Raw genomic sequence first — 25,009 nt, 5'->3', positions numbered from 1 at the left:
GCCAAAAGCAAGCAAGCGAAGCCAAGGCTGACAGCTTGGCTTTGCACTTGCTTATATCCTATGGACTTAACCAATGTAACCAAACTAGTAAAAATGGTTTAATGCAATTGGTAAACCAGGATAAAACTCTGTTCATGCATCTCATAAATCATAATATCTAGCCAGCTGGTGACCAGCCCGCAGCAAAAGTTTTGGGGAGTTTCAAACCCCAGCCAGCCACCATCCATGATAAATCATATTTTCTTGTGGATCTCATGCCTGCCAATGGTTTGCCTGATTTATGACTTAGCATGTTCTTTGAATATAGAGCTAATTAACAGCCCAAAGAAAGCTATCTGATTATAATTTGTGGACTTGTCAGTATTTTTTCAGTAGAAGGATTCATCAGTTGATATAGTTATTAAGTTTAAACTGGAAAGTGGAAGTTACCACTCAGTCTTATCACTCACTGGATAATACTTTTGGAAAAACTCATTTTTCTGGACTGACAAGACATTCTGAACAGTGGAAGAGAAATGCAAGTACATTTTTACCAATATGTTATTATTTAAAATAATCCTACTACTGGGGCTTTGATGGCTGATTGATATCCAGACAGGACATCTGGCACAAGGAATCTCATCCTCAGTTCATAATCTGCTCCTCAAAGTTACCAGATCATCAGATCCCTGATATAGCATCAAGTGAATAAAAGTCTTTATAGATTTTCCAATTCATTTGATAATAGCTTCAGACTTATCCATTACAACCAGAAACAAAATTTTGGGTTTGCTGGACAAGACCTCACAAAGCTTGTTGACCTACAATCATGGATGAGCCAAACCCATTTGAGGCTCTTCCACAATGGTCAAATATCCCCCTCCAAAAAAACCCCCAATATTTTTTGACTACTCATCTGGTTTTGTAAACCAAAAGACAAGCATACACATAGGTACATATAGGTGATATGTATAGAAAGAGAAATACTAGAAATGTGTTAAGTGCTGAAAGCCCTCTGAGGTAGTAAACTCAGCAATTTAAAGCAAAGGAACTGAATGCTGATTGGCTGCTCTGCACTGATGTTTTGAATTCAACATAGTGCTTACTTGGAAAAATTGCCAGTTTGTGGTAAAAGCTCATTACCTTCTCACTATGTACCTCACCTTACAATAGGCCTCATAAACAGCAAAATTGTTAATTAAAAGAACTCCCTGAGTGGCAGTTGGCAATTTTATTTACATACTGTATAGTAATATAGTAGTTTTAAGTAATTTCAGATATGAAAATTCAAATTTCTACAGTTTGTGTGGATGATGAATGCAAGACACCTAGTTGTTCTGAGTGCTTCATCTGAGATATGTAGTAAAGTTCTCTGATGCTTACGCTTTTTTAAAAAATGGAATAGAATCATGTTGCAAAGCCCACAGAATGGTTTTCTCAAAAATAACTAATATTATACGGCAATAACGATTGATTTAAGAAAAGCAAATGGATTCATCTTCTGTTTTTCTGCTGAAGAGTTTCTTTGTGCTTTGCATTGTTGCTGAAGTTTCATTTCATTGGCCATTAAATCTGGGGTTGACGACAGTGGTAGTGGCACTCTTGAAAAGAGGATTGTCAGCCTGTCAATAAAAAAATCAGAAACCTTTAGCTGCTAATAAAACCTAATATTTCAAGAGCAGATCAGGATTCAGATGGGCAATCATACACTCACTTAACAGCTTGATAAAATCCAAACTAAACAGCAGGAAGATGATAGAACAGTGTTTCTCAACCTTGGCAACTTGAAGATGTCTGGATTTCAACTCCCAGAATTCCCCAGCCAGCATTCGCTGGCTGGGGAATTCTGGGAATTGAAGTCCAGTCATCTTCAAGTTGCCAAGGCTGAGAAACACTGTGATAGAATCTACACCAAAGGCCTGCCCATGTACCTCAAGCTGAATCAATTATTTTGATTAATAACGCAAATACAGGAAGAAAAAGACATAAGTAGGTCTTCTCCTTCCTTTATATCTCTCCACAAGAGTTAAACACTTTACCTCATTCCATTTGGCCTTGGATTTTTCCTTCTCAAATCTGTGATATTCTCTGCGATCAAACAACTCTGCCACTAGCCGCCAAGCCAGGAGAATGAGGAGCCCAATAAGAGCCACTCCAGCTATAGTGCCCCCCACTATGGCTGCAATGTTTGGCGGTTGGGGACATTCTAAGAGAAGAAAGAAACATGATTAAATTATGTGTGCTTGATTGAGTGCTATGAATGTTTTTATTATATCTATTTGCATATATTACATGCTAGTGGTAAACATTTTTAATGGATAAAGATGAGGCAGAATTTTAAAAAAATTCCCCACATAAATAACAGATCCTGAATCTCCATATGAGATTGCCAGAAATTCTTTAAAGGCCATATATTCTGTCAGTGGCAGGGTTCGCCATCTCATCAGGGAGATCTCTTAACTAATTCTGACTCACTATAGGGTCTTCCATCACAAGGAAGAAAAATCCTCAGGAGGCCCTCCCAAAATGCTGAATAATACAAGTTACCTCTTTTCCCATTACTTACACAATGAAGGCCAAGATCTGTTTCTGTTACTGGCTGTGACTAACAATTACACAGCACTAATGTCATTTCTAGTCAAGAGATATTACAATGGAGAACAGATGTTAGTTTTTGGTGACGTGGCACTAAGCATACCTTTCTCACGATTGACTGTAATAGAATAGTGCTCTTCTCCGTCAGTAGGAAACATTGTGTAAGAGATCCAGCAATTCTCTGAATCCTTATCCCTGCAGTGTATACTTTTTGGTTGTGCTTCACTTTCAAGAGTAATATTTGAACAACTATCAGAGCAATTCTTCTGAAATGGACCACTCCCAAAAGCAAGACATTCAACACAAGAACTAAAAAACAAACAAACAAGAAGCAAAGCTTCTTTAAAAAGTTTCATAACAGTATCATTAAAACGCATCTATATTTTATATAGCATATTATAGCATATTGTAAGTGAGGAGGATGTAAAGCTGAGAGAATCCAAACTTATTAAAATACATACTATGTACATTCTGCATCAGGAGGATGACAAATTTGAGCTCTAACCTCAAATAGATGAGATCTCTCTGGGGTTTACATTAACTGTCCCTGGTCAACTGGTATTGTTTACTGAGGAGAATAGACACTGAGGTAATATACTAATGAGACTCCTTCCAAACCATTTTATGATATAAATAAGCTGAACCTGAAGTGGAGCAATACAATCTAGTTGTACAGCAGACATCTCTCCAGGAGCCTAGGATTTGTTGGAGACTCCATCTTTATATTTTTAATACCAAAATCTATAGACAGGAATGAATTTTATTTATGCCAATTCCTGAATAATAGCAATAGCAATAGCAATAGCAGTTAGACTTATATACCGCTTCATAGGGCTTTCAGCCCTCTCTAAGTGGTTTACAGAGTCAGCATATCGCCCCCACAGTCTGGGTCCTCATTTCACCCACCTCGGAAGGATGGAAGGCTGAGTGAACCTTGAGCCGATGAGATTAGAACCGCTGAACTGCAGATAACAGTCAGCTGAAGTGGCCTGCAGTACTGCACCCTAACCACTGCGCCACCTCGGCTCTGTAAGTTGGGAAACCAATGGAAATGGTTTCAGTTAAGATCAGTTCTGCTTAACCCTTTATACTGAGGACTGATTGACAATATAACAGCTGGCTCACTGTCCCTCTGTTAATACGAAGACCAAAACATGAATAGTAAAAATGATGCACTTTGGGATTTTTAAATTAAATTTGTTATTGTGCATTTGTATGTGTTATTACAATGAGCTCTACTTTTTATTCATTAGAATATGTATTGTTACCATATTTAAAAAAATAAGATCAAGAATTTTTCTTTTGAGAAAATTAGGATGATTGGACATTTCCCTGGGTGTTGAATAATGATGGGAAGAGACTGTAATGTGTGCATGAGCTCTACTAATAAATTTCTATTTGCTAAGGTTGTGCATACCTAGATATTTCAGAAGGAAATAAAGGCTAATCAATAACAACATCAAAAGGGAAAAGCTATAATTACACATAACTAACTATGCCTTGCATGTTTATTAAATAGTTTACATCTTTTTGTACTGAATGGAGCAGCTAGGGAAGCTCTAAAAATTAGGCACTTATATAGTTGTCTCATAGAGTTTCCTATGTTTTGTAATCTGAATGGAAGTAGAATACCATGTTTCCCCGAAAATAAGACAGGGTCTTTATCTTCTTTTGACCCCTGAAATAAGCACTTGGCCTTATTTCCAGGAGGTCTTATTATTTTTGAGGTTCAGGAGACAGCGAGTGGGGTCACCTCATGGCTGCTGCTGTGTTGCAATATTTTCACAAAGGGCTTATTTTTGGGGAGGGCTTATTTTAGGGCATGCACTCAAAAGCTCGATTGTCCTAATTATCCAGGGAGGTTTTATTTTTGGGGAAACAGGATATAAATCAGAAATGATAAGCTATTGATCATATTGATTCTCAACATGATAGCTTGGGAATGTATTACATAATAACATAACATAACATAAAACATAACATAAACCCATAACAGTATCTACAAAACAGTATCTATCTATCTATCTATCTATCTATCTATCTATCTATCTATCTATCTATCTATCTATCTATCTATCTATCATCTATCTATCTATCTATCTATCCATCTATCTATCTATCTATCATCTATCTAATCTATCTATCTATATCTCATTCTGATCAGTTGAAAGGGAGTACCACATGCATATACAACATGCTGGACTTGTGATTTGTCTAAGTATTGATGAACTTCTTCAGTTCTGTATCTTAAATCACAAACCAGTATACCACATTGAGTGATCAAATATGTTTTTAGAATTGCTTCAGATCTTATCATGCCTTCAAACCTTTTGGTTTTTAAGAGAACAATGTGAATTTGAATTTGTTGTTCTAAATCAAAGCCTTGCTTTAAACATGAATGTATAGTTGCTAAGAAAATATGAATTAGTATATATTAAGAGTAAGTTTGAAGAAGTAGCAGCAACCTGTTACTGTGGGAAAAGACAGTACAGGTAATCCTCAATTTATGGCCACAATTGAGCCCAAGATTTCTATTGTTAAGCAAGGCAAGCTTTGCCTCATTTACAATCTTTCTTACCAAAGTTGTTCAGTGAATCACTGTGTTTGCTAAGTTAGTAACAAAGTTAAGTGAATCTGACTTCCTCATTGACTTTGATTATCAGAAGGTCGCAAAAAGTGATCACATGACCATAGGACACTGCAACTGTCACAAATACATGCCAGTTGCCAAGCATCTGAATTTTGATTACATGACATGAGGATGCTGCAATGGTTATAACTGTGAAAAACTACCTAAAGTTACTTTTTAGTGCATTGTAACTTCAAATGATCACAAAACAAATGCTTGTAAATGGAGGAATATTTGCACAAGGTATCACTTAAACATAAAAAGTATAATGATGCACAAAGCTTGGCAATAACTTGCTCAATCTACCAAGAAGAGAGTTACAATTAAATTTTAAAGTATTATAGTTGGAGCTCTTTGACAGAATGAACCTAGAACTGTTTATCCTATTCCCCGCCCTCCCGCAAAAAAACAAGGAAAATTTACTTCCATTTATAATATGTTTGATAGCTTACAATCACTACCCCAGTCACAAATTCAAAGGTTAAAGGTTTTAATTAGCCAGATTAAGGTAGGAAAGGTTCTGGTGGTGTCAACATTCCTATAGTTTTAATAAATGTTATTAGTTATTAGTAAGCATCTGATCCATCAATTCATTTGCATTTATAGATCAAAATACTTATATATCCAAAGACCAATGCACTATTAGCAACACAGTTTTTTAAAAATCATAAAAAGATGTAACTATAGAAAAATAATTTTGCTGCATTATTGATACTGTAAAATTTATTCAAAGCATTTAACTGATAGCTAATGAAGAGAAGGACAAAGGGTGACATGATAACAGTGTTCCAATATCCAAGGGTTTACCACAGAGAAAAGGGGGTTGACTTATTCTCCAAAGGACCTGAATGCAGGAGAAGAAGCAATGGATGGAAACGTATCTAGAACTAAGAGTGATTTCCTAACTGAACATCTCTCTAGAACAGTAACGGCTAACCTTTTTGTCGCTGCATGCCGAAAGCGCGTGCATGTGTACACATCCATAATGCAATGCACCCACAATCCCCTGCCCTCGCGCATGCATGTGCGACCCCCTCATGCTCCCCCACCCCTCACCCATGCTTTTCCTGCCCCCCATGCATGCATGACCCTCATATGCACCTCCCACTTATCCTCATGCCCCTGCATCCTGTGTATACACACATGTCTCCCGCATGCACACCCCCCCCGGTGCATGTGTGGCAGAGACCTAAAAACCAGATGGCCAGCAGGAAGAGCACATATGTGCACATTGGAGCTGATCTGGAATGACTGCTCCCGTGCCCGCAGAGAGGGCTCTGCATGCCACCGGTGGCACAAGTGCCATAAGTTTGCTGTCACAGCTCTAGAACTAAGAGAAATTTCCTAACAGTTAGAACAATTAATCAGTGGAACGACATGCCTCCAGAAGTTGTGGGTGCTCCATCACTGGAGGTTCTAAAGATATTAGACAGCCATTTGTCCAAAATGGAATAAAGTCTCCTTGAGCAGAGGGTTGGACTAGAAGACTTCTAAGGTCCCTTCCAACACTGTTTTCCTGTTATTCTGAAGAATATCTTTTCTACTATTAATCTTTTTGATTAACTATTAACTAGACTATGCTATCAAGTCTATGTCAACTCTTGGCAACCACACATATTTTCTCTATGATAATCTTTCTCTAACCTGATCCATCTTGCTACTAGTTATCCTGTTCTTCTCTTTCTTTCCATCCTTCCCAGCATTCAAATCTTTTCCAGAAAGCTTCATGTTTGCAAAATATGTCTGAAGTAGGATAATTAATTATAATTTAAATAAGTTTCCAAACCTTAAACTCTAGCTAATTTTAATATGTAATCTAGTTTAACAAACAATGATCTTATGAAGACTAGCTACAGTATTTTTCTTTGTACTGAAAAGTCAGATATAATCTAAAAAATAAATGATAGTAGCCCAATTTCTCTTTACAGCAACACTAAAGGAAATAAGTGTGCAAGCAAAATGTTTACTGCAGCTCCCCATGTCTCAATTTTATTTTGGATACTTTTACTCTCAAAGGATTTCTGACAGTGTCAGCTGGATCTCCAGCATGGGTTTCTTCAGCATGCTTGGTATTGGCTGTCATAGTAATGGGGAGGGAGGCCTCGGGTATTTGGGATGGGAAAGTGAGCTGGTGTAGTCCCTTGAGAACTGAAAGGGAGGTTTGCACTCATGAAATATGGCACTGCTGAAGGGAGGTGTTTATACTCTCTCAAGGCCAACCATCCTGGGATTCCAAATGGGAAAAATACCTGAAGATGAGCTTTTCCACAACCTTATATACTCAGTGGAGGGTTGCAAATTTTTTTTACTACCAGTTTGGGCGTGCTCATGCATGTGCAGAAGCATCTGGGCAAGTGGGAAGAGCCTCTCGCCATTGCTACTACCAGTTTGCTCGATCTGGGCCGCCTCTGCTCATACTAGACAATGATTGGACTCACAGTGCTGGACCCTGGGGGGGGGGAGGGTTTTGTGGTGACTTTCAATCTGCAACTTTCGCTTGCCTTGTTTTCGCTGCTTATCACTTCAAACTTAGTAAAAGTACCTCTTCTCTAAATCAATGGAGTTGGGGGTTTTCTTTCTTGAGTTTTGAACAGAGGACACCTGACAGACAGTGACCTTCTACAAAGACCCCTAAGTAAATCTAGAAGTCATGGAATAAGATGCCATATTCCTTTAGGATCCCATTACTACAGAATAACAGTTGGAAGGGATTCGGAGGTCTTCTAGTCCAACTCTCTGTTCAAGTAGGAGATCCTATACCATTCTGGAGAAAAGGCTGTTCATTTTTTTTCTTCAAAACTTCCAGTGTTGAGGCATCCACAACCTCTGGTGGAAAGCCATTACATTGATTAATTATTCCCACTGTCAGGAAATTTGTCCTTAGTTTGAAGTTACATCTCTCCTTAATAAATTTCCATTGGTTACTTCTTGTCTTGATCTCAGGTGCTTTGAAGAATAAGTTAACCACCTCTTCTCTACGACAGCTCCTTAAGTATTGAAAGACTGCTCTCATATCATATCATCCCTTGTCCATCCTTTCGTTAGATTAGACATACCCAGTTCCTGCAATTGTTTCTCATGATTTAGCCTCCAGCTCCATAATTATCTTTGTTGTCCTTCTCTGTACTCTTTCTAGAGTATCAACAACTTTTTTGTACCATAGTGACCAAAACTGGATGCAGTATTCCAAGTGGGGTTTCACCAAAGCAGTATAAAATGGCACTAACACTACATGTGATCTTGATACTATCCCTCTGTTGTTGCAGCCTAAAATTACATTGCCTTTTTTGGCAGCACACTGCTGCCTCACATTTAAGTGGTTGTCCATTAGGACTCTTAGATTCCTCTCACAGTTACTGCCCAGTGCCACCTTTTCTTTACCTGTACATTTGATTTTCCTTCCCTAAGTATAAAACCTAACTTTTCTCACCATTGAATTGTATTTTGTTGGATAGGGCCCAGCATTCGAGTCTGTCAAGATCCTTCTGGATTTTGAGCCTATCTTCTAAAGTGCTGCCTATTCCTGTCAGCTTGATGTGATCTGTAGATTTGATGAGTTACCCTTCTATCCTCTCATTGAAATCACTTATGAAAATGTTGGAGAATACTGGGTCTAAGACAGAACCTTAAATCTAGTTCCATTGAGGATGGCATGTTGAATGTGGTTGGTTAGTCAATTATGAATCCATCAGGCGGATGCTATTAATCCCTCATTTTTCTATTTTACTAAGAAGTAGGTTGTGGTCTACTTTGTCAAGTGCTTTACTGAAGTCCAAGTATACTATGGCTGTAGCATTGTGTTAGTCCTCTAATTTAGTTATTTTGTCAAATAATGCACTAAAATTTGTCTGGCATTATCTCTTTTTCACAAACTCATGTTGGCTTCCAGTAATAGCTTTGCTGGCTTTTAAGTATTTGATTATTTTTTCCAGAATCTTCCAGGTATTGATGTCAGACTGATTGATCCATACCTTACAAGTAGCAAAGTGAAATTAAGTGATGATAAGGTGTTGGATCAAAGTGGACAATTCCTGCATATCACTTACATATATCTCGCACAGGGAGACGGGCAACTTGGGCACTCCTCACAGAGAGGGGGCTGATAGCGTCCATTACACTTGCATGTATTGCACTGACATTGCCCACGGAGACTGCACACATTCCCATTCTTATTCTTGCATTTTTCTGTTGAAGATAGGCACTGACAGGCAGTGCCATCATATTGTGCAGTACACTTACATTTCCCACAGTCACAAGAACCTCTTTCTGAAAAGAGAAACTGGAGAGGTTAGGACCAAAAGCATTTCTTTGCATCTTCATTGACATATAACACTCACATTATCTAGAAAGGATTATTAAATTAAAATGCAGACCAGCAGTCCGCTGCAGATGGCCAACCATTCCCAAGTGGCACACTGCAAGTACAGAAGCCCTGGAATTTTGGGCATTATATGAAAAACACTGCAGTGACCCTCAATGCAAGAACAGCTTGTCCTTGGCAAATTGGATGTTCAAAAACTGAGGTAAGCAATATTCTAAAGGAAATGGTCAATATTTAATTACAGAAACACAACAATTCATCCCAGGTATATGGTTATCAGCTGATTTACTTCCCAATTATACAGTGTGGATCAAAGTGTTATTTATACAGCTCTTTGTAAAATGCAGAAAAATAACATGGGAATCATGTTTACAGCTTATAGTAAAAATGTCTGGAATAATAGTATCAAAGGCCAGAGGAGATAAATTTGGTATTTTCATATTCAGCTTTCATCAGTCACTTACCTTTCCCTCCACACACTTGACCATTGTGAAGTTCACAGTTTATGTTATCACATTCACAGAAGGGACCATAAATAAGCTTCTGGGTATCTGCCATAGTATGGCAAATACATTGTCCACATACACAATCTCCCAAGCCAGAACAAATGACTGAAGAATTGTCCTTTCGACAACTTTTTTCCAGTTCCTTGCTGGTTTTACCTCCAGTTTTACAATCACAATTCTTTCCAACATAGCCAGCATTGCACCTGGCATAAGAGAAGAAATATTCAACATCAAAGAATAGCGTTAGGAAGCAACATTAGCATGATCGTCCTTATTTTCAACTACAGTTTCCTTTACCTATATTTATAATCTGTTACTATACAGTCTACATCCATATATACTCATCAAAGAAGGATTCCCACTGGATTTTACTTCTGGATGGAGAGGCATAGAATTACATAACGAATTTCTTTTTAGTCCAGCCCATAGATGCCTCCTGCTGCTCAGATTACTTAATTCTCCTCAGGTTAGTAAACTGCTATTTGAATTCACTTGCAACAATCACAAAGACTTTAGGCACGTATTACATTTCTAAGTATATACAATCAGATTTTTTTATTTCCACTTTGTTTCATAAGTTTATGTTTTACATTTTTAAAAAGTTTCTGTATAGTATGTATGTGTTAAAAAAATAAAAAAAAAATACCCAGAAGATTTGTGAATTTGATAAAAAAAATAATTCAGTATGAAATACTTGCTAGGCAGGTACTCAGAGAGCCAGTTTGATGTAGTGGTTAAGGCATTAGTCTAGAAACTGGGAGACCATGAGTCCTCCCCAAAATGTTTTTTATTACTATTTATTGTTCTCAAGTTAAATTCCTTGCCTTGAAAAATTCAAGCAGGCATTTCTTTTTTCTATGAGAACAGTTTTTTTTATAGACAAACTGCATAAAAATATAGTCCTTAAATTACAATAACTTTTTCAGTGACCATTCAAAGTTACCATGGCACTGAACAAGAGGTACTTAAAACTGTTTCTTGAAGTTCTGGCCATTACAGCACCTCCCCCATCCAATAATCATATGATTACCATTTGCAACTTTCCTTGCTGGCTTCCCACAACGAAGTCAACAGGTTAGTGAGGAGGGAAGGTTGCAACTTACTCTTACAAGTTCCTCCTGTCACTTTTTCCCCCCTGAGGAGCTCTTATGTTTGAGAGGTTTGAGATACTCCATAGCAATAAAAGACAATATGTGTACATCAGCGTAGATCTGTGAGGTATCTGGTGCTCTCTGGACTTGGTTTTCTTACAGACGTTTCATTACTAAATGTTTGCTTGAAGGTAACATCAGTACCAGAAGGGAGTGGGGTTTGCTCTCTTTTATGCACTAGTGGCTTGCTTTGTCTGTGTTGGTACTTACCTCCCAACGACCAACAAGATCGCACAGGTTGGGCCTCCTCCGGGTGCTGTCGACCGGACAATGCCGGCTGGCGGCCCCCCGGGGGAGGGCCTTCTCTGTAGCTGCGCCGGCCCTGTGGAACGATCTACCCGTAGAGATCCGGACCCTTACCACTCTCCCGGCCTTCCGTACAGCCACCAAGACCTGGCTATTCCGGTAGGCCTGGGGCTGTTGATCAATATCCAGCCCCACTTAGACGGAATGCATGATGTGGAATTTTAATTTGTATCTTCTTATCTTTAACTTTTAAATGTTTCTTTTTACCTTGCCTGTAAGCCGCCCAGAGTCCCAAGGGAGTGGGCGGCATACAAATCTTATTAAACTAAACTAAACTAAACTAAACTAAACTAAACTAAACTAAACTAAACTAAACTAATGGTGTTCGTGGTTCCAGGTACATGCCCTGGCCACCAGGGTGAAATACAAATCTCTAATAAACTTTACAGCTGGATGGAAAATAGCCCAAGAAAGTAAGCAGAAAATTATATAGCTCATGATCATGGTTGCCCACCTCAGACTAAACAAATATCAGCACACTGTATGCAAAACCTCAAGGAACAATTAGAATAGAACATGACACCAGAACACAGAGAAGGGCCAAGAAACCCCATGAAGGTTACTTCCTGGAGAAATGCTAGAAAAAGGAAAACTAAACTGCAAATTGAATTCATTACTGAATAGGCAGAAGACTAGCAGATACATCTATGAACACCAACTAACATTCAGAAGACATGATGAAAACTCCTTATTTTTTTACAACACATAGACAGACTTAACCATGATTTCAATTGGGAAACTGAATATCCTAGACCAAGCCAAGTAAAAAAATGCTAGAGAATTCTGGGAACCCTGACAATGACAAATCAGATATCAATAGTACATAGACACAAACAGCATATACATACAAATTCAAAAGAGACAATCAAAAAGCCAAAAAGACCCAAACACCTCATCACCAGCAAGCTAGATGAGCAGGGATTATTACCAAGATTAATACTAAACCAACAATCAAGAAATAAATAATATCTCAATCAAGGCACCACCAACTCAGTCAAACACTAAGCTAACGGTAAATAACAGCCTAATCAAGGAACCACCAAGACCATTCCCACCAACACTGATATGGCTAGCCACTAATATTTCAAATGAAAGCAATTTCCACTACCTTCTCACACTGATGATGTTGCCTAGTTTGGTAATGAAATGTCTGCAAGAGAACAATCAAGCTCACATAGCTCCAGGGACCCCATAATCCATAGCACACACTCCCTTACACACCTGCCAGCACACACCGTGTATATCAACTGCCAGCAGTATCTGCACACTGCCTCATGACATCTGTGCATCACCCTGTACTCCTTGCCCAGAATTCCCACCTCTTCATGCTTAATGACCTAAATAGTCCTGGAGTTACAATGGCAACTGCACCTATTGAGACTGCTGTCACTAAGCAATACAGCAATATGATGTTGCACTATGTGACTGCTTTGGTTAACACAGAAATTCTAAAGACATATCCAACACACCTTCCTCCACACAACAATAACCCTGTGAGATGATGTGGGCTAAGAGACCAATGTCACCCGGCTGGTTTTCATGGCTAAAGCGGACTTGAATGTATGGTTTCTGCTTTCTAACCTGTGTCTTAAACATTAGACCAAACTGATGCTCGATCACTGTCATAACCTGAGGACTACCTAACAGCAAATATTTGATTTATGTTGCTAAAATAGTTAGATTACCTGCAAATCCCACAGGTTATATTCCCCTGTCCATTGCAATCAGATTTATTTGGTAACTCCTCATCACATTCACAGTTGCACCGACTGTATATATGTACAGTGGTCAAGTCTGTGAAACCAAGGGGCTGCAGAGTAAAAGTCTGATTTTTAATGCACGATGTTGCTGTAATTTGCACTTGGAAGGTAATCTGTAAGAAAAAAAAAGATGATTGCCCCATCTAATCTCAAATGACATTTAAAATAATTAGTAGAGACATTGTATTTCATTAATTATTTATCTAATTATTTACAAATTATTTTTATGAATATCATTTGGTTAAATAAAATGCTGTGTTTTCAAGGATTATTCAACAATAGATGTTGCAAAGATATTTACAACAGAGACATATGAACTTTGGAAATACTATTGTTGTAAAGCTCCAAATTAATAACCTAAGGACCTAATAACCAAAACCTGATGCCAGAGGACATCAATGGTTGGCTGCCCCTTTTGGATTCCACTTCAGTTTAAAGCATTGACCAGGAATGGAAAAAAGAGATTCAGACAACCTATCAAGAAGGACTTACAACTCTAAAGCCACTGCTGATGAATAATTGACACCAGAGGTTATACAAGCCCTGTGCCAAGCAGTTGAACATTGAACTAGAGGAGCAATAGGGGCAGAAGCTATTTGGGTCATTGCCATATGTGTCCCCAAGCTATATTGCAATCCAATACAAGTGAGAGATGGAGGTCTACCTGTTCTTATAAAGAAAGATTTGAGGAAGGATCAAGCTGAAGACCTCCTTGTACGACTTGACTATGAAGGCCCTAAAGAGTGACCAGCTGACATTTTTGCTGACCGATTTACTGAAGGAAGCCCAACTGTTGCATAAAGAATGGGATCAATTGCAACTATACAATGTGGTGTCCCCTAAGATAGTTCTGAAGATAAATGGCAATTGTTTCCACCTGAAAAGCATAGAGAGACAGTGCTCGATGATTTACATGATGACCATGGTGATTTGGGACCAGAGAGAACTTTTAAGTTAGTAAGAGATTATTTCTATTGGCCTTGCATGTGGGCTGAAGTTGAACATTATTGTCATTCCTGTTTACAATACATTACAAGACTATCTTTCTAGAGGTACATCTGTCTCAATGGGCCACTTACAAAGTTGAAGATCTATGGAGATAGTATGCTTCCTGTGTTTGGACCCTCATACAAGTAAGCAGAGAATGATCTCCTAGTAACCGATGAGAGAGAGAGAGAGAGAGAGAGAGAGAGGGAGGGAGGGAGGGAGGGAGGGAGGGAGGGAGAGACCAGCAGCAACCCACCTCTGCACTAAATGTATACAAAAGCAACTTCAATGAAGATTGTCTCCAGATGTAACATTCTGTCAAGAATCTGTCCCTTGGATTCAGGCATATCGTTTAAGAAAGGGGGTCCCACAATTTTATGTCAATTTCATTGGTTTTTTTTAAAAGAAGGAATGGGAAGGATTTGAGTGGAGCATAGTATCTTTTAAGTTCAAAGAAAAAAAAGTTTTCAATGGAATCTTTAGCTTTCGGGAACAGGCTTACAAAATACATTAGCATGTAAATAAATGAAAAACTTTTTGGACATAAATGCTTCTGGTAATGGAGAAACTAGCCTTTTCTTTCCATGTACACTACAGTCAAAATACTTTTCAACAGAAACAATGTATGAGTTACCACCTACCTTATCATTTATTTTTACATTGTCACATTCCCCTTTTTCTTGGTTCTTTGTATGTATTTGATTAAGGCAGAAGGAATCGTATGAGATTTTGATAGAGCTTGGCACAGAGCTGTGTTCTAAAATAATTTTGGAAGATAAATCCTAAAATGAAATAAAAATAAACTTGATGAAAGACTAGAAGCAGTGTCTTATTACTGCATTCAGAGGAAGAAAAACAGGATATTATTAAGTTCAAAATGATACACTTCTTACATATAGAATAAAAATAAAATTAATCAACTCCAAAGAATTTTGGTGTCTCTCATTTTGAAGACATATCTTATTGTAAGTGATGGTCCACTGATGATCCACTGATACAGCGGACTCAGTGGTGGGATTCAATTTTTTTTTACTACCGGTTCTGTGGGTGTGGCTTGGTGGGCGTGGCAGGGGAAGGATATTGTAAAATCTCCATTCCCTCCCCATCCAGGAGAAGGTTACTGCAAAATTCCCATTCCCTCCCAATCAGCTGGGACTCAGGAGGCAGAGAATAGATTGGGGCGGGGCCAGTCAGAGGTGGTATTTACTGGTTCTCCAAATTACTCAAAATTTCCGCTACCGGTTCTCCAGTACAAGTCAGAACTTGCTGAATACCACCTCTGGATCCAGCCCATGACACAATCAAATTCAACACCCGTGTTATAAGGTAAAGGTAAAGGTTTCCCTGTCCAGTTGTGTCTGATTCTAGGGTGCAGAGCTCATCTTTGTTTCTTGGTCGAGAAAGCCAGTGTTGTCCCAAGACACTTTCGTGGTCATGTGGCCAGCATGGCTATATACCAAAGGCTCACAGAATGCTGTTACCTTCCCATCAAAGTGGTACATATATATCTACTCCGTGGTGGCACAGTGATTAGAATGCAGTATTGCAGGCTCAGCAGTGGTGGGTTTCAAATTTTTTTAGAACCTCTTCTGTAGGTGTGGCCTGCTTTGTGGGAGTGGCTTTCCAGCCATGTGACTGGGTGGGAGTGGCTTGCTGGCCATGTGACTGGGTGGACATGGCCAACTTGTAAAATGTGGTGAAACTCACTTAACAATGCTCTTGTTTAGCAACAAAAATGTTGGCTCAGAAATTCTGGCATTTGAAGCACGCAAGTCTTAAAGCTGTCAAGTTACAAGATCTTTACACCCCTAAACCTTTAGAAAAAAGAACCCCAGGGGTGTTCAAACTTGACAGCTTTAAGACTTGTGGATTTCAACTCCCAGAATTCCTCCTCCAGTCATGTTGGCTCATGAACTTTTGGCATTGAAGTGTGCAAGTCTTAAAGCTGTCAATTACAAGACCCTTGCACCTCTAAACCTTTAGGAAAAAAAACCCAGGGTGTTCAAACTTGACAGCTTTAAGACTTGTGGACTTCAACTCCCAGAATTCCTCCTCTCGCTCTTCATCTTGATGATGTGTGGACAGGGAGGGTGAGGGAACTGGAACCGGTTCTAAATGGCACTGTAGATTTGTGGAACTTCTTCTATAGAAGAGGTTAGAACTGGCAGGAACCCACCCCTGAGCTGACTGCTACTTTCTTACACTAAGTAGTAGTCTCCCAAACCAAGAGGCAGTCACAGCAACATTTTTTTTTTCTGGAAGATGGCTGGATTTTCTCTCCCTGTAATGAATGTATTATTCTCTGGCCTGGCAAGCAAAATGATCAGCTCAGCTACAGCTATCGTAGTCAACAGTTGTTTTGCTTTTATTTCTTCTGCTGATACTTTCTTAGGAATTTAAATATATTTCAAAGGGGTTAAATAAATAGCTGATTTAGCACTCTTTTTCGCTGCAAGGGCCACACCAAATTATTTGGGGCCGCACCTATGCATGATGGATGCATGCAAATCCACACATAGATCTTCCTTACACACACCCCACATATATACTACAATTATCCAATACAAATAATGTTTGTATTAAATAATTACATAGAGAATTGTAGCTCTTTACTTTAGCTTTTTCTGTTATGTTTTTGTATTTATTTTAAGCATTTATTATGTATTTGTTTATGCAGCCTTTTGATATAGTAATGCATATCATTTTGGATTTGTTCCTTTTCTTTTTTATTGTTATTTCAAAAACAATACACATTTTATTTTTAAAAAAGAACTTCCTATGCATACATAGACTAACTTTAAGCTCTTAGATGGGGAGGGAAGGGGAAGCTATTATGTTTTTATTTTAAAATTCCCAACACTGACAAAATATATTAGTCTCCCAGAACTAGACTGGGAGAAAATGAGAAACCACAAGATTTTCTGTTTCTTCACTGCAAGAATGATCTTCTGCAGCTTGCCAGTAAGTAAGTAGGTTGTCAGCCTGCTTGGAAGTCAGTAATGACTAGAGACATGTGTTGAGCTGCAGGCAGCTTCCAGAAATCATATATACTAGCCTATGAGCTAGAAGTGGACTTAAGTAAGATAATACTATTAATAACACTTACATTATAAGCACCCTGGATGAGTTGAACTATATTATTTGAATCCTCCTGCAGTTGTCCTACAGCAGACTTGGGTATCATCTTGCTCAGTTTCTACCAGTAAAAAACAAATATGCCAAAAGCATTATCTTATGAGCTTTCATGCAGCATGATACCATAATAACATTTGCTTTGTTCATGTGACACAATTTATAAAATCTTCTATTTTATTGGAGATTTACTTACTTCATATGTATCATAGACTCTTCTGGTAACAGCGAAAATGGGCTGGATTTTCTTTTCTTTAAGTTTTTGTATCAACTGACCAACAGAAGGATAATCCTATGGAACCAAGAAAATGGTGTGACAACTCAGTTCAACACAGATGATAATCTAACCCATTCACCAATTCTGACTTAGCTTTTGGACAGGAAACCACCCTTCTTCAGTCTCAGCCTGAATTATTTTAATTTGGGCCATACAGGTATTGTTTACTTACCATTGTACAACTCTTATATTTTCCCACTTGTTTTTCTCCTCCCACTTTTTCTTGCCACAAAAGCCCACTGAGATAGAAAAAAATGGAATAATTGCTGAATGCTTACTTACTGCATTCATAATTGTATGGATGCCCTATTGCATTCCACTATTTTATTCTGTCTCTCTTTTGCACCATGTCATGTGACTGGTAGTTCAAGCAGCATCACTCTGAGAGCAATCCTGGCTTTGAGTAACAGAAGATCAGATTATGAGACCTCTTGGTTTACAGATGATCACTCTGAGAATCTGACCCTCACTACTCTTGCCTAAACAATCAAGGTCTTCTGTCATTTGCCATCCTTTCTTCAAAAGGGGTTATGGGACGGCCAACAGAACAATGAGTTTGTAGTGGGCTTGCTTACTGTTCATAGGGCTTAGAAGAAGTAAGTGCTGCGGACAGAGCAGCCACTTTCAGCTATTCATTAAAGCCACTCATTTTTTCCCCCAGGCTTCCAGAAGGGAAGCCTGAAAAATCCTGTACAGCTTTAATGAACACAAATAGCTTCTGTGTTCACACAAGTTTGGCACGTCTTCTTTATAATAATTGTTGACATGTTTATAGCCTTACTACATTTTAATGTTTTGTTTGTTCTTTTTTATTCCATGGATTTCTTGTAGGCAGCACACTTTGTATGTTGGTGTGTGTGTGTGCATACATGGAGGTACAAGTACAGTACATATTACTCTAAATATATAATAGAAATAAATATATATACAATTGTGTAATTAGATGCAAATAAAACAATATAAAATATTGCTCTTAATATAATTATTGCTTATTGGATTGCAAATAATTTGGTAAATGATGTTTTTATTGTCAAAATGATTGGCATCTTGATTCTCATTTCTAGAGGGCAAATAGTGCAGGCCAGCTGCTGTTTTCAAGTCTACTTCTAGATTGAAAAAGAAAACTTTATTATATAGCAGTGCTAGCTGACAGCTACTTGTATACTTACATATTCGTTGCTTTTTTTGTACATATTGTCTTCCAAGTGACATTGTCCATCAAAAGGTGTTAAGATGGCTCCAAGCTTACCATCCCCAGCAAAATGAAAACCATCATCTGTTGTGTAGACCAATAAGCGAGTCACATTCTTCCAGCCAATTATATTCTGGATTTTAAAGCAAAACAAATTTTAAAGCAGTAGAAATTATAAAAATTTACAAAATCATTGATGCAGAAAGGAACATGATGAATCAATCATTTTTTTTATCTAAAACAGGCAAGCCTATTTAGTGTCACAGCTTTAACAGGTACCTGTCCGGCTGCTAAGGAAGGATATTCAGCATTTTCCTTCCTGATATCTTCCACCAAAAGTATTCTTCGTGAAAATTTATTTTTCCTGACTTACCCCAAGGCTGGATTTAGTGGCAGAGATATGAAAAAAAAGTGAGGCATTTTACTTCCCAAAACTCCTTAGTTGACTCAGCTAGTGTGTTTGTTTAAACCAAGAACAGAGCAACCCCATCTCAGGTACCATAAAAAGAATTTACTTTCTAATAATTTTTATGCTGTTAATGTCATAATCTTAAGAAGCCTTAAAGACATGATATTTGAAGTCAAATATTTTGGCTTCTTTTAGTTCATTTCAGGTGAAAAATCAGCCCAGGCAGAAGACAAATATTAGTTTTAATAACTAGTGTCATGTCAATAGCAGCATTTATATGGGCCTGAACAGAAAAATCATTTGTATAGAATTTGTGGAAAAGTAGCATATACTGGAAATAATAAATTAATGAAACCATCTTCCATTTTTAACCCAAAAAGTTCCTTAATCAATTCTATTTCTATACAGTAGTGGGACTTACCTCACAGACAGCAGCCTGCATCATGGCATCAAGTCCTCCTTCTGGCGCATCAAGATTCCCTGATATGTTCTGCTTCCCTACTTCTTCTTGAAAACTCTGTACATCATCAGTGAGGCTAAGCACATGCCTAAAAGCAAATGGTGGCTGGCACTTGATTTCTGTGGTTGGGCATGGATTCTGGAGCTTCTTTGGATGGGTGTTTACAAATGGCAAGACAGTCTTATCCACAAAGGCACCAAAACCTAAAGGAAATATTAAGGAAAAGTAGTCAACCTTGTTCAATATAAATGTGGGTATGGGAGAACCATAAACCACTTCAGGAAAATATCATTAAAAATAAAATTATAGGGAAAAATAGGACTATGCATACAATTATTAAAATTATAAAGGATTATTCTTTAATAATCAGATACATTTGGATAAATATATATTTATCTTATCTTTTGTAAAGGAATAGCTATTTTCCTTGTACACAGCTGTTGTGCAAAACAGAAATGATATGATGCTTTTCCCTTCACTTAGAAATACTATTCCCTCTCATTTTCTACTAACTTTTGTCCTTCAAAGACTTGTTTTGGAGATACCAATTGTCTTAAGAAGAGCTTGGTTAGACTGCACTAAGGGCCTACCTAGCCAAGCATTCTGTTTCTTGCAACAGTCAGTCAAATCTCATTGGACATCTAAGAGAAGGACATGAGGATAACAGATATTCAAATCCACGCTAACTCCTGGAAAAGGCATATAATATCTACCAACCATTTGTAGGTTTATCCTCCATGAATTATCTAATATTCTTTTAAAACCATTTAAGTCGAAGGCTCTCAGCATAGCATGGAAAAGTGAATTCCACTATTTCATTTAGTAGTATGAGGAACACTTTCTTAAATTCTCTCAACCTGTAGCTTATTTGTAGAACCTTGGTTTGCAGCACAATGCAAGGAGGAGATTTTTAAAGTTATCTCAAAAGACTTCAGTGCTGATCTCTCAATATTATCATGCCACTGTATTTTTCCAGCCCAAATGTCACTTCCACTTACAAATTGCAATGTTGGAGCTCTTTGGTGCTTGAGGCAGGCTGGCTTCCTTTTGATATTTCCACTACTCCATTGCTGACAAATTACAAATCTTGGTATTGTCACACTGGGCGTTTCACCCAGGGATATACCTTATTATTCACTGTGGAGATAATCCTTCTGAGGTGAGGATGGGGCAAGTACATGCAGTGCCATTAAGTAGTTGATTTGGCACTCTTGCCACCAGAATACTATTCCCTCTCATTTTCTTTGGTTACCCTTGGTGGTTATTCAAAATGGTTGAAATGGGGACAAGTGCAGACCATTGTGAGACCAAATTTGAGGGCTTGAAGAGTGGAAACTATAGTAGCATAGAAGGCCCCTAATCCAGAAAACTCCAAATAATGTACACCTTCCTTACAGAATTATTGCACCAGAATCCTACTCTCATTTATTCCCACAAATCAAAAGAAAGGAAAGCTTGCTATAAAATATATTTTCATCTAATGTTAAAATTCTGAAAATGGCTATTTCTTGCAAAATTAAGAGATGTCAATTGAGATATGATAAATACATCTCATAGTATAGAATATCTCAGTGGAATCTTAGTAGCTGGAAACACTTGAAAAAATAAGAATTATGTCAATCTTAGTTCTTGGTCACTCATGGACACTGCCATGCCATTTTCTTATCAATAATATTAAGCCATTTGTGCTATCACCACTTGGAATATATTTTTGTAATGTCAACAGCCGTAGAGTTCCAGAGTGGTGTCTTATTGAGCACTAGTTGAGTACCAGTATGTTTCTTATTAAGATGTTTTTTAAGATCAGCTAAAGTGATAGAAGACAGTTGCATATTTTAGAATAATGTACATACCTATCCGAGCTCGTTTGGTAATACCCTGGAGAGCTTTAAGGAGATCTCCTCCTAATTTCTTCACTGTTTGCAGATCATCAGCCATAGAGAATGAGAGGTCCATCAAATAATAGAGATCTATTGGGTAATCTTCTCCACGCTGGAATGTCACATTAAAAACAGCAGGTTGTTCTATTGATAAAAGAGAAGATGTTGAACATCTGCTCCAATTTTACCTCATCTCACAAAGCTAGTGATGCTTTTCTGAACTAGGAGACTGTAGGGTAAGTAGATTGTGAGATATGTGAGAAACCGATGAAAGTACATGAAAGGGCAGAATATATCAACATAGTGGTCAAATTGTGGCAGAATGATAAAGAAGGCACCACTGAAGTTAACTAGTAGAGTTTGTGAGGGTAGGAGCAGAGGAGCAAAGTGAAAAACGCACAGAATGAAAGGGGAATATGAAATATTTGGTAGAGAAACAGAAAGCATGCGCGTGCACACACACACACACAAACACATACCTCACATTCTCTTTTATTTGCATACGTTTATATGCGATACTCAGATCTGACATAAATATTTTGAGAGATGCATATGGTGTTTTATTATGGTGAAAAGTAGGAAATTTTAAAGTAAAAAATTGAAATCAATAGAATTGAAGTTAGTCTGAATTATCATTCGAATTATCATGAATTATCATGGTGAATTAATTGCCTTGGAAAATATAGTTAGTCATGTTGTCTAAACATAGGTTTTGGGTAAGAAAAAAAATCAAAAGTGGGATCATACTAATTTTCTATTTTAAAAATGCCTGATAAGAGGTGGGAAAAGTCACATGTGTCATATGCTTCCTATCCTAAAATTGCAATCATCCTTTTAGCCATTTCCTAAATTTCTAATTTGAGGGTTCAGATTCTGAGATACCTGGTCTTAGATGCAATCGCACCACCTCTGGGTAGATTTGTTTCTTTGTGTTTGATTGAGCAGAAGAAACTGGGTCAATAAAGTTTTCTGGGAAAATAATATTTCCTTCACATCCCTTCTCAAGGAGCTGCTGCTTTGTGTCACATCGAACTGAATCTGGTTCCCCTGCTTTTGTGAAATTCTATGTTTCATAACAATCAAAACATAAAAACAATTAATAAGCTTGAGATATTGGGTGGACCTAATATATTTCAGATAGAGGAAAATAATATTTCATTGTTAAAGGGTGTACATCTTACAATCATCATCATTATTATGATCATTATCATCATCCCAGCAACTATGGGCAGTTCACCAATATTTAAAACATTTAAAAAACAAGTAACAGTACAAAAAAGCATAAAACTACAAAACATGATGGCAGAGAAACAAACCCAGATAGGAACAAGAGAAACAAAGTAAATGGATGTCAATTATTTTCATCAAATCTGAGCAAAGAGCCATGCCTTTGAAATACTTGTAGAATTGGGACTATTTATTTCTTAAATAATAATTAATCCACTTGGTATTTCACAGCAATATGAACATAGTACCTACTTCAAGTTGAACTCAGTTCTTAGAACTTAATGATTTGGCTATATAGTTTCCTTGATAACAATAAAGAAGTGGGATGAGATTGCATTATTCGAGGGTGCTTTTTCATCTAGCCTAATTTATGGAATATATTGGTCCTCTGCATCTGCCTCCTGGTCAGTGAGGTGTGGTCAATAGTATGTTGCCTTGCAAACCTATACCTCAGATATCCTAAATTGCATAGAATAACATAGGCATGCCAAATTGGGCTAATGCCAAATGTTTCCCTTTTGACAGACTGGCCAAAATTTGCCAAAAACTGGCTGATATCATTAGCAAGAAATTCTGCAATGGCTCCAGTATGACTGAGCTATTTTTATTTTTCTCTTGTAAAAAATGGTTTAGAATCTTCGATTTACCAAAGCCTTGATGGGCATGATCAGAAGTAGTTGAAAATATAAATGTATGGGATTTATGCTAAAATACCAAGTGTGCAGAAAACAATTATTATTTCTTTGGTCTATTGAGAATAGCCTTTTACAAGACCTTTGAATATAATTATTCTTTCTGGAATCAATAATGCCTATTTTTAATATCTTCCTTGTAATTCCACTTTTTACTGGGGAAACTAAAAATGGACGAGAATTACAAGAACCTTACAGATTTTCCATACGTTCTGTTTCCCTAGCATTTACACCACCAAATCAGAATACCTAAAGCACTGTAAACACAAACATATTTATATTGTAGTGCATTTTGAGTATGAAGACAGTACCCAATCAAAATTTAATTATGTTCCACAATAAGAGGGAAAATTGATCCCTCATTTTAACAACATTTATTTCTGTATGCTTGTTGTGGTTTGTGCATGCATTCTTTCCTTGGGATTAACATTAGGTGTGAATGTAAGGAAAGATTGGGGAAAAAAGTACAATATAGAAATGTACTCAAATTAGTTATAGTTATTTCTGCCCTCTAGGAACTAACTATGGTAAGCATTTGTTTTCTGAACCCAAAACCATAATTGCTGCAGATGCACAAAATCCTACAGTGGATTATCTAAGGAAAGTTTGAGTATTGAGGATATAGAAATGCTCATGGTAACTGTAACTCTTTCCATCTGAAATTCTATCAATCCATTGGTTTCATTAGTGTTATTTATTTATTTAGTGTATGGCATATCATACATGGACTAAAAATATAAATTAACATTTCAACTACCATAGATTAATAGAACCCAATAAAATATAAATCACAAAGAGATCTATGTTCAAATATCAATGTTGCCATCTAACCATTGAAGCGCAGCATTGTTTATATTAAAAATATCTGATGCTGGACCAATATATGCCCTCAGCTTTCAGCTAGCCACTGTGTGATCTACAGTTTGACGTGGGACACTGAGGGGAGGATATTATGCCTCATTTATACAGAGAATCCGGCAGACACCATGTGGTGTGTAAATCCTATTCAAGATTATCAGTTGTGGATGTGGTAGTTCAAAGCCTGGCACCTGTTTTCTGGGGTCATTTATATGTCTTCCTATAACTGGCCATTCGGCGACCCATTTGATTTTCCATTGAGAATTGATCCTGGGCAGATCAATTCAGTTGTGCAAGTGCCAGTGGGGGCTTCCTGGATTTGAGTTCCATTACTAGCAGCTATAAGAAAGAACATTACAGTATGCTTTGTTTCCTTTAACCCCAGTAAAGTAGTATTTTGAGAGATGAGTCAGAGAAGGTTAAAATAAAGATACAATTTTTTTTTAGTATTTTCAAGGTAATATTTTCTTTTTTGAGAGCACTGACAGCAGCAACAAGTGTTTTTATAATTTGATGTGAGCAAAAGTTTCCACCCAAAGCAAAAAATCAAAAAGCAACCCCAAACACCCAATGACAATTGAAAGGAACAAATTTTAAAAAGACATCTGAAAGACACTTTAAAATGTAAGATTTTGTATTTTGTTTCTC

The 25,009-nt window shown here is 37.5% G+C and overlaps 1 protein-coding gene across 2 annotated transcripts in view; it reads right to left on the bottom strand.

Annotated features, from left to right (window-relative positions):
* Positions 1-284: 284 nt before the first annotated feature.
* The window catches only part of ITGB2 (integrin subunit beta 2), a 44,956-nt gene continuing 20,231 nt past the window's right edge, over positions 285-25,009 (bottom strand). For both annotated transcript variants that reach the window (XM_032214437.1, XM_032214438.1), the window contains exons 4-16: positions 22,467-22,647; positions 21,558-21,728; positions 19,666-19,907; positions 18,813-18,968; positions 17,563-17,658; positions 17,341-17,430; positions 14,876-15,016; positions 13,173-13,360; positions 9,989-10,233; positions 9,250-9,469; positions 2,678-2,883; positions 2,019-2,185; positions 285-1,601 (exon numbers count right to left, since the gene is read on the bottom strand). In XM_032214437.1, coding sequence (XP_032070328.1) covers positions 1,536-1,601; positions 2,019-2,185; positions 2,678-2,883; positions 9,250-9,469; positions 9,989-10,233; positions 13,173-13,360; positions 14,876-15,016; positions 17,341-17,430; positions 17,563-17,658; positions 18,813-18,968; positions 19,666-19,907; positions 21,558-21,728; positions 22,467-22,647 — 2,169 coding nt within the window. In that variant the 3' untranslated portion in view covers positions 285-1,535. The remainder of the gene's footprint in view (positions 1,602-2,018; positions 2,186-2,677; positions 2,884-9,249; positions 9,470-9,988; positions 10,234-13,172; positions 13,361-14,875; positions 15,017-17,340; positions 17,431-17,562; positions 17,659-18,812; positions 18,969-19,665; positions 19,908-21,557; positions 21,729-22,466; positions 22,648-25,009) is intronic.

The sequence above is a fragment of the Thamnophis elegans genome, chromosome 3 (genome assembly GCF_009769535.1).
Source record: "Thamnophis elegans isolate rThaEle1 chromosome 3, rThaEle1.pri, whole genome shotgun sequence".
NCBI lineage: Eukaryota > Metazoa > Chordata > Lepidosauria > Squamata > Colubridae > Thamnophis > Thamnophis elegans.
This window is presented reverse-complemented; position numbering and strand designations above follow the sequence as displayed.